Raw genomic sequence first — 10,992 nt, forward strand, 5'->3', positions numbered from 1 at the left:
TTTATCACTCTCCCGCCTCACTCAAGTCATCCTTCTTCCATCCCCACGAAACTGCGGCCAGTATTCGCAGACATTTCGGGGCTTGCAAACCCACATTTGATATGGCTTTGGTAGATGTTGTGAGTATTTCCATGGGTAGTATTATGAGCCTAGTGATAATATAATTGGACAAGGCTTCTGCACCACGAATGTGAAAAACACCAATGAGAACAGGACTAAATCTCCTTTGTGGCCTTTTGAAATATTTGTTTTGAGAGTCGAAAGCGTTTACGAATACGGGCCTATAATTTATCACCCTTTCTTCACCCTCAAGCCATTCTGTCACCCCTCACGATACTGTCTCCTCTACCTCCCCCTTACGTCACTCTCCCTTTTCCACCACCCTCATTATATTCTCATTCTAAACTTTCTTCAGCCTCATTCGTTACATTACTTCGTCCTCTTCACATCAAAGTTGACTCTCCCTCTTCCACAAGCTCCCATTCTTGCTATTGCTGCCTGTCATACGTGTGCCCTGACGCAGCATCTGAAGAAACACTCAGTCCAATGCATTTTCATCTATATGCTGCTCTACGCTCCTCCCTCTGCCTCAAAGCGCCTTCCCTTCTTCAGCCCTCGTCCGCCATTAACACATATTCACCCCCGTAATTATTTCATTTTAGAAAGGTGAATTATATATATTTTTTATGCATCTAATAACATATTCATTCTGGTCACATACTTATTACTATACAAATTTCATTTGAAAAATTTCTTTGCATGTTATTGATAATTCATTAAATACAACAAAGTATTTTTAATAAGTGATTCGGAACAATCCTTAAAATGCTAACGTACTTCAGATTTATATCAGAAAATATAAAATTTCAACGCTGAACGTTCACTAACAAATATACATCATCAGATTTCTATTTATATCTCATCGACGGCTTTGGTTCCGCCGCGTGTGTCATCGCGGGGCCGTCGACAGTGACATCACCACTGCCCGACGCAGTGAAGTTTTGCTGAGTCGCGAGAGCCTCAGTTAGGGATTCGAGACAACGCGAAAGAAGTGAAGCGATGGAGCTGAAGGTCACTCACGCTAAGATGAAGGTTTGGCGAAACTGAAGGCATGGTTTCCGCTGCCCGCGTGTGGCACATCACCGCGACTCACGTGGTTGGGAATCAACCCACAAAGGAGCGGATGACGCACTACTGTAAAAAAAATCTTACCCTGTCTTTGTGATGAAGAGGAAGAGCTCGAGCGGGATTAAGATTTGAGATTCGATAAATTGCCAATTATCAACATTACCACTGCCTCCTCATTTAAAGAATTACAGCACAAATTTGACGTTGGTACACAGCTTATCAATTTGTCAGTACCAAAGTACAATAGTATAAGTACTATATGCTCCACCGCTTGTTCAACACCTGACGAGCGCACTATTTTTATGTTATCATAATAAAGAATATTGATTATTATTAGCATTGTTACTTCGGCATATTTTTCGCTTTGTGTATGATTCAAAAGCTTTTAAATGGTATGGTTAGCAGGGGCACACGAGCCCTACTATTAAGGAGAAATTCATGTGCACGCACGCACGTGCGCATGCACAAGAAATGAGGGAACTGCCTCATATTTCACTTGCTTCGCAATTGGTGTGTATGTGTGTGTGTGTGTGTGTGTGTGTGTGTGCGCGTTGGTGGAAGTCACATGCAGGATTACTCACTAGTTAATACGATTTTCCTCTTTTCGCCATGACATCATTCCGTCCTTTTTGTGCAAAGCCCCAACCATGTGAGTCATTGTGCAAAATGAACAAGAGTCGCCCCATGGGGAAGCGGTGGCTGAGTGATTAGCTTGCCGGCGCCGCGTCCAGGAGAACCAGGAGGGACGCGGGTTCGAATCCTGGCCGCCATATAGCTGGGATTTTTCAGTCACCGCCGAGTGGCCTAAGACTACCCACATGCTGCCCTGAAGACCATCTATCAACCCGGACTCTAGATAACCTCTCTAAAGAGAGGCTCAAAGATGAGCTCCGGGGGGCAGTATGACCCAAAATAAGATGGCGCCACTATAAACATTCGGATGTGCCACAACGGGCTGGGCCGACCATCAGGCTCCACCAGTGAAAAAGCCTAACGGCGCAATAAGCAGCAACGTAAAAAAAAAAAAAAAAAGACAGCACCAACACTGGACACTCAGTTATAAAGACGGAAACTGACACAAGACTCGGCAGTACGAATCACCCCACCAGACACTCATGATACAGTCTCTCCCCACCAGACACTCATGATACAGTCTCACCCCTCCAGACACTCATGATACAGTCTCTCCCCACCAGACACTCATGATACAGTCTCACCCCTCCAGACACTCATGATACAGTCTCACCCCTCCAGACACTCATGATACAGTCTCTCCCCACCAGACACTCATGATACAGTCTCACCCCTCCAGACACTCATGATACAGTCTCACCCCTCCAGACACTCATGATACAGTCTCACCCCACCAGACACTCATGATACAGTCTCACCCCACCAGACACTCATGATACAGTCTCACCCCTCCAGACACTCATGATACAGTCTCACCCCTCCAGACACTCATGATACAGTCTCACCCCTCCAGACACTCATGATACAGTCTCACCCCACCAGACACTCATGATACAGTCTCACCCCTCCAGACACTCATGATACAGTCTCTCCCCACCAGACACTCATGATACAGTCTCACCCCACCAGACACTCATGATACAGTCTCACCCCACCAGACACTCATGATACAGTCTCTCACCACCAGACACTCATGATACAGTCTCACCCCACCAGACACTCATGATACAGTCTCTCCCCACCAGACACTCATGATACAGTCTCACCCCTCCAGACACTCATGATACAGTCTCACCCCACCAGACACTCATGATACAGTCTCACCCCACCAGACACTCATGATACAGTCTCTCCCCACCAGACACTCATGATACAGTCTCACCCTCCAGACACTCATGATACAGTCTCACCCCACCAGACACTCATGATACAGTCTCACCCCACCAGACACTCATGATACAGTCTCTCCCCACCAGACACTCATGATACAGTCTCACCCCACCAGACACTCATGATACAGTCTCTCCCCACCAGACACTCATGATACAGTCTCACCCCACCAGACACTCATGATACAGTCTCTCCCACCAGACACTCATGATACAGTCTCACCCCACCAGACACTCATGATACAGTCTCACCCCACCAGACACTCATGATACAGTCTCACCCCACCAGACACTCATGATACAGTCTCACCCCACCAGACACTCATGATACAGTCTCACCCCTCCAGACACTCATGATACAGTCTCACCCTCCAGACACTCATGATACAGTCTCACCCTCCAGACACTCATGATACAGTCTCACCCCCCCAGACACTCATGATACAGTCTCTCCCCACCAGACACTCATGATACAGTCTCACCCCTCCAGACACTCATGATACAGTCTCACCCCACCAGACACTCATGATACAGTCTCACCCCACCAGACACTCATGATACAGTCTCACCCCACCAGACACTCATGATACAGTCTCACCCCACCAGACACTCATGATACAGTCTCACCCCACCAGACACTCATGATACAGTCTCACCCCACCAGACACTCATGATACAGTCTCACCCCACCAGACACTCATGATAGTCTCTCCCCACCAGACACTCATGATACAGTCTCACCCCACCAGACACTCATGATACAGTCTCTCCCCACCAGACACTCATGATAGTCTCTCCCCACCAGACACTCATGATACAGTCTCACCCCACCAGACACTCATGATAGTCTCTCCCCACCAGACACTCATGATAGTCTCTCCCCACCAGACACTCATGATACAGTTTCTCCCCACCAGACACTCATGATACAGTCTCTCCCCACCAGACATTCATGATACAGTTAGATAAGGTTTCTGAATTGATGTAGAAAAAAATATAAAGTAATAAAAACTGATATCAGAAGCGTGCCATTAAGAGCCAGAGGATGGATTACAATTATTTTTAAGTGTGTGTGTGTGTGTGTGTGTGTGTGTGTGTGTGTGTGTGTGTACGAGTGGTCACATGGGCGTGAGGGGGCGGCTCCGGATGAGTGTATATAAGTGACATGACGCGGTGGACGAACGGCAGCTTTGTGGGTCTACTAAGCACAGACAAGCATGGAGCAGCAACAAGAAGAGAACCGCGTGGCTGGCAGCGAGGACCTCTTCTGCAGGAACTGTGATAAGGTGAGGGCGCTGGTGAAGATGAAAGAAGAGGAGGAGAAGGATTCCGGCGATGTGTCTACTGGCCTGGGTTATATTATAGCTGCCACTTTCTTCTGTCAAGCGACCAATATTGCTTTTTACTTTCCTTTTTTCTTTTTTTTGGCTTTGGAAAACTGCTTCGGATTAATGGTATTGACTTCCGTGCACTGTTCGTTTCATGTTTTCATGTTTCTTATTTCCGCTTAGGGTTCGACAAACTCAGAGTCTGTGCTGGTGTCATTCACAGTTTCCGCCGTATCGCCGTACTGAAGGTGCTAAGATTTTCCAGTAAGATCGATAACTATTACGGCAGACGGACCGTCGCTACAGAGGACCAGTGGCCGGGTGTGTGTGGTGTGGAGTCATTCGGCGCCAGACTTGCCTGACACTTTACTGTCGTCTTGAACAAACTATGAGCCACGTTGAAAAAAAAATGTTCTTCTGGATGAGCGTTATGTCAAAGTATGATCCCGGTAAGTCGCAAAATTTGACCACCTGTATTCATAAAAGGGACGTTTGATTTCACTGATTGTTACTCTCCAGTTTTCTCTGGCCACATGATCTTCTTTCTCGAGTTAGTTATTCAAGATCCTCCTTATTTACAAAGCAAACCAACAGTAGAAAACATATTGTAACATGCAGATCCCGTGGATGATTATAAGCAAGCAATTAGATTTTAGCGCTGCCTCTGACCCTCATGGCAGCGTCCTTCTCTGCGGCCTTGTCACTGCCTCATTAAACTTTCTTACATTCACTTTGTATCTCGATGTCAATTTGCTTACATATACCACGTGCTCACGATTCCAGTGTCGTTTGCCTAGTGATGGAAATGGCGCACATCTCCTTGCTGCATGTCGTTTTAGTGTTTTCGTTGAGTAATGTCGACCAATGCAACGCTTCCGAAGATTGGCGGAAGATATGTTAAATCACCGCTTTTTCTCTGGCATCGAAGTGTGCTGTCATGGGCTTAGCAATGAAAGAAAGAGCTGCTGATAGCGATTCAACGTAATCGTCTTTCCCTCCCATATGTTACGGGTTTAGACTCACTAATATTAACTTAGAGGGATGATGTACCAAGTAAGCCTTCACGTGTCGGCATCATATATGCATAAAACTTCATGACCTCAATGAGTCAACGCCCTTGCGCCACCTGAATCATTCCAATGTGCTCGTGACGTTGCGTTTCGTGTGTGACTCGGCGGGGAAGCGTAAGGGTGAAGCAGGGGAGATGAAATGACGTTTAATGTGAGTCACAATACTATAAATAAGCTGGCGATAATTTGTTGTAAAGTTTCTTGTCTTATTTTTTTATTAGCTTGGCTGTATCAGTTCTTCTTCAATTGCTGTTTCTCTCTCCCACCCGCTTCCTCCCATCCTCTTTCCTTCCTTCTCATTATGTCTCTTGGTTCCTACGTTCCCTCATTCCTCGCAGCGTTCCTTCCCTTACTTTTTCTTATTTTTCTCTTCTCGCCACATGGCACTCTCCCTCACAACATAGTTCATGTTTATGCAAACAGCCCTTCAACTGTTTGTAAGGGCTTCTACACTCTCCACACCCTTTTTGTAATGCTCCCCTCTATTACATCATATCCTTAGTACTTGCAAACAACCTTTCACATCCCCAAAGGTCTCCTCCACCCTCCACGCCCTTCTCACTACCCATTCCTCATTCTTTGCCCCTACAGGAGACGGAGGAGGCCGAGGCGGTGGGCATGGAGGGCCGCGTCCCGGAATGGCTGGAGGGACGGGTCACGCGGAACGGGCCGGGCATGGTGCAGGTGGGCGCCACGCACTACGACCACCTCTTCGACTCCCTCGCCATGCTGCACCAGTTCACCATTCAGCGAGGACGTGTTACCTATCGTTCCAGGTGAGTGTGTGCTTGTGATTGCAAGGCGAAAGGTTGAAGAATACTATCGAGGAGTTTGCAAGGGTCCGCTATACGCTTGTACGCCAATGCAAAACAGCTTCAGTAAACTAATGATTTGCTACAGTTTATCGAGTCGCGTGAGTGTCGGTGGCTCGTTAAACATGTACTGCACGAGGTTAAGTAATGTTTAATGAGTTTAATCTTGGGTACGTAAGATACTGGTTTCGTCAGTACTAAGCCGGTTATGGTAATCTCTGTAGCCTGCAGATGATGAATTGAAATGATTCAGTCCCGAGGTTTACGATGTCTATTTCATCTTCCTCGGGGGGCTTCGTGGTGCAGTGGTTAGCACACTCGGCTCACAGCCGAGAGAGCCCGGGTTCGATTCCCGGGCGGAGTGGAAAAATTTGGGCGGCTTTTCCGATACCCTACGCCCCTGTCCACCCAGCAGTGAATGGGTACCAGGTATTAATCAGGGGTTGTGTCCCGTCTCCTGGGATCTGTTCCCTTCTATAATTCTTTCCCCTTCTATCTCTCTCCGGCATATGACCACAAATGTTGCGCCGACTAAATCAAACTTTCCAACTTTTTTCATCTTCCTCTTCCTTTCCATGTTTTACCAACCCTGAAAGCCTTCGTTCTTTTGACACTTGCAAGTTTGATGGTCTTTTTCAATCAACCAACCTCGCTTTTTAATGTTTTACCACTGAAGAAGCTTATAAGTACATAAAATAGTCTGTATTCCTTAAATTCATATAAGGCAACCTGATTTTCTAGTTCCTATCACGTGTCTTCATCAAATTATGGACAGTCTGTTCATCAACGTTTGATTTTTCCACGTTTTCATGTTTATTCGGAAGTAGGTACTATATAAGATTTATATATCTAATTTTATAAGGTATATCAGAGTTTTCAAATTACTCCATGATAATATTTTAACGACCTTATACTCTTTAAAGTAATGTTATTATCTTTGTTTGATATTAATAACCCAAGTTAAACATCATGAGAACTACTATTTCCACGCAGTCTTAATATATATCTTGTCTAATACATGTGGAGAGAGGCACACACTTTGCACGACTGAGTTCGTCCCTTCGTCGACAGATTCCTTCGCAGCGACTCCTACACCAACAACACGCAGGCCAACAGGATCGTGGTGGGCGAGCTGGGCACCGTGGCGTTCCCGGACCCGTGCAAGACTTTGTTTCATCGGCTCATGACAAACTTCTTCAAGCTCCCCGTCCCCGCCAGCGTCATGTCCGACAACTGCTTAGTGAACGTGTGCCAGGCGAGGGACCAAATGTTTGCCCTGACGGAGACCTGCTTCTTGCGGCGCCTCGATCCAGACTCCCTCACGACGCTCGGGAAGAAGGTGAGTCACGAAGTACATTCCTGAAGGAGTCGAAGTAATAATATAATATAATTAGCTCTCGGCGCTTTTACTATCACTGAGGCTTTCAGTACCTAAGTTATCATTGGAAATGTATTTAGCATGCGCTAGTGAATCTGAAAACATATTATTACGAATGTTTGCTACGATTTGCTGTATTCAAATAATGAGTCGATAACGATTAAGTTCATTCTTAGGTAAATATATACTACTTTTTGTTTCATAGGTTGCCCAACAGTCGTCGAACATTTACTTAACCATATTTTCCGTTAGTTTAATATCATGTTTGCATTTTCTCCCCTGTGTGTGTGTGTGTGTGTGTGTGTGTGTGTGTGTGTGTGTGTGTGTGTGTGTGTGTGTGTGTGTGTGTGTGTGTGTGTGTGTGTGTGTGTGTGTGTGTGTGTTTGTGCGTGTGTGTGTTAAGGAGGACATCAGTAACTACGTGGCGGTCAACATGGCCACGGCACACCCGCACATTGACCGCGACGGGACGGTCTTCAACGTTGGTTGTTCCTTCTCGCTGCTCAACGGCCCCGAGCTGCGCATCGTCCGCCTGCCCGAGGGAAAGCTAGAGGGCGCTCGTGTGTCGGCTACGGTGGTCAGCAGGTGGCGTGCGGCGTTACCCTACGTGCACAGCTTCGCCATGACCAAGAACTACTGGGTAATCGTGGAACAGCCTTTGGTTTTATCGCTCGGGAAGATGGTCCAGCAGTACGCGACATTCGGGAGGCTGATGAACGCCCTGACGTGGCTGCCGCATGAAAACTTGAGGCTCCTGGTGATTGATAGGAATACTGGAGAGTTGCTCCCCACCACCTACACGGGGCCGCCGATCCTCCTCTTCCACCACATCAACGCCTATGAGAAGGACGGGCACTTGGTCGTGGACTTCTCCTGCACCAACAACAAGTCGCCCTACAACTGTTTCTTCTTCAGCAACTTCCGCAAACTCGACACAGACCCCTCCAAGGTCTTCCCGGACGCAAAGGCGTGTAGGTTTGTATTGCCTCTGTATGTACCGGCTAAAGGGGAGGTCGGCGAGCAGCTAGTGACTCTGAAGGACACCACCTGCACCGCCATAAGAACAGATGGCGGTGAGGTACACTGCTCGCCCGCTCTCCTTTGCCCACTAACATTCGAACTCCCTAGAATCAACTACCAGAGGAACGGCCAGCCTTACCGCTACACCTACGGCATCACCAGCGGTTCGGATTTGTACCTCCAGCGCCTGATAAAGCTGGACGTGGTGACCGGCGAGACTTGGATCTTCCACGATAGAGGCTACGTCGCTGCAGAGCCCATCTTCGTGCCCGCCCCCGGAGCCACCGAGGAGGATGACGGGGTGGTGCTGTCTACTTTACTAAAGATCAACGACCTCCGCTACGTGGCGCTACTGGTGCTGGACGCTAGGAACATGAAGCAGCTGGCCAGGGTGGAGTTTACTGCTGAAGGGGATGTGACGTTCCCTTTTCACGGGCAGTTTGTTGACCCCCGCCAGGACGTCCACGCTTACTGACAGATCCATGGCATGACGAGGCATAGACAGGGAGGAACACACTCATCCAGAACCAGGAGAGACACGGTTAGAGGTGGACACGATCACAGCTGCACCTTTTAGCTCCTATTCCTTGCCAGAAGAGTTTACGCTTACACAAAGAGAATATTGCAGCTGTTCTTTTGCTTGTACATGATGTAATGAATCTGTTTACTACGAAAAGCTGTGAATAAAGTCTTGAGTGTATGTAGCTTTCTGCAATAGAAGAAATTACGCATAAAATCTAATAAAATTCTGATATGTTTTTGCGGATCCTTTAATGCGATAAAAAAATAAACTGTTGACAATTTAAGAAAATCACATCCCCATATTGTCCCACGAGATGCATTGTTACTATTCAAAAGTAGTTACTGTGCTTATTTTATTTCTTGAAAAATAATGTGAAACCCGTGAACCAGGAAATATGTTTACTTGTTTTACCTGATTATGTGTCTTTGTATGCGTGTATGTATGCATTAAAGATCTATTAAAAAAGAGAGAAAATAATTTCGTAGAATTTTAAAACTAATACCTCGAATTAAAGAAATAAGGCGATTCCTCTGCAGCGAACGAGTCAGGCAACTTGAATGGTATAGGAGTGGGGCCAGGAGGAGGGTAGACTATGGGAACACGGCCACAACACACCTCTCCACGCAAGCCAGGCAAGGCTGAACGTGACATCCCGAGTGTGTGTGGCAAAGCCGATGGACCCATAAATGGTCTGCACAGTCAAACGGATCGACACCAGAGGCAAGGAGAAATGCACCGGACTTTTGTTGTAGAAGGAAGGACTGCCCTAAAATATAATAAAAAAATGTCTGTCTGTGGGTGGGTGTCTGTCCGCTTGTCCATCTGTGCTTTTCCATGCGCATATTTGTCTCGATAGATAGATAGATAGACAGATAAAGATAAGTATAATCATTAAAGTATGATAATTAATAAAACAATCATCAAAGCCCTTATCTTCAACAGTTAATGATGGGCGTAATTACTGGGAGTGACAGGTGTTGAGGGCTGACAGGTGTGTTAATGACTGACTTCCTGTTACACACACACACACACACACACACACACACACACACACACACATATACACACACACACACACACACACACACACACACACAGAGACAAACAAACAGGCAGACAGGCAGGCAGAGAGGGCGGGTAAAGGAAGGGAGGGGAGGGGGTGATCATGTCAGCGGAGGGAAGAATTAAGTGTTGTGGTTCTAGTGCTTCTTTGATGAGGCGGCGGGGCATTAGCGGCTCAAAGGAGGGAGGTTAAGTGCTGGACATGACGGCGACGTGACGCAGACAACAACAACAGTCACAACCACAGCCATGACCCACCAACAACCACTAACAATTATAATACCAAAAAGCATCACCAGTAACCACCATTAACACTACAACAACCATCCATCCACCATCCCGAAACAACAGCAACAACCACAAGAGCAACCACAACCACGACCCACCAACAACCATTAACAAATATAATACCCCCCAAAAAAAACATCACCACTAACCACCATTAACACTACAACAACCATCCTTCTACCATCCCGAAACAGCAACCACAACAACAACGAAGACGCACTAACAACCACGAACAACCATACCACCCTAAACCTTCACCAGCAACCACCATTACCCGCATAATGACTAATCACCAAGCATCCCGAAACCACCACTATCACCACCACCATCAGCAACAATCATAAACATTACCATTACCAACCATCACCAACAACAACCATCAACGAGTATGTCCCACTAACAACACCACTAACCACCAACATCAACCACCACCTACAATGTCAACGACCCTCACCACTATAGCCACCAACAGCAATGCCTCTGAACATCAGCAACAACAACACAACCAGAACACAAGCCAG

General features: G+C 46.8%; 1 protein-coding gene and 1 long non-coding RNA gene across 3 annotated transcripts; one reads left to right on the forward strand and one right to left on the reverse strand.

Annotated features, from left to right (window-relative positions):
- Positions 1 to 458: 458 nt before the first annotated feature.
- LOC127007116 (uncharacterized) lies at positions 459 to 2,976 on the reverse strand. The gene is made up of 2 exons (XR_007760073.1): positions 2,783 to 2,976; positions 459 to 2,608 (listed from the first exon to the last, which is right to left on the reverse strand). It is a non-coding gene; the product is annotated as an uncharacterized LOC127007116 (long non-coding RNA).
- A 786-nt stretch (positions 2,977 to 3,762) lies between these two features.
- On the forward strand, positions 3,763 to 9,583 carry LOC127007111 (beta,beta-carotene 15,15'-dioxygenase-like). Of its 2 annotated transcripts, none has more exons than XM_050877727.1 (4): positions 3,763 to 4,276; positions 5,980 to 6,164; positions 7,272 to 7,539; positions 7,982 to 9,583. In XM_050877727.1, exons 1-4 carry the CDS (start codon positions 4,208 to 4,210, stop codon positions 9,071 to 9,073), a joined length of 1,614 nt encoding a protein of 537 aa, XP_050733684.1. In that variant the 5' UTR covers positions 3,763 to 4,207; the 3' UTR covers positions 9,074 to 9,583. The 2 variants fall into 2 exon arrangements, with proteins under 2 accessions (XP_050733684.1, XP_050733685.1); XM_050877728.1 differs by lacking the exon at positions 3,763 to 4,276 and adding an exon at positions 4,298 to 4,767.
- Positions 9,584 to 10,992: the final 1,409 nt, after the last annotated feature.

This window comes from Eriocheir sinensis, chromosome 34 (assembly GCF_024679095.1).
Source record: "Eriocheir sinensis breed Jianghai 21 chromosome 34, ASM2467909v1, whole genome shotgun sequence".
Taxonomy (NCBI): domain Eukaryota; kingdom Metazoa; phylum Arthropoda; class Malacostraca; order Decapoda; family Varunidae; genus Eriocheir; species Eriocheir sinensis.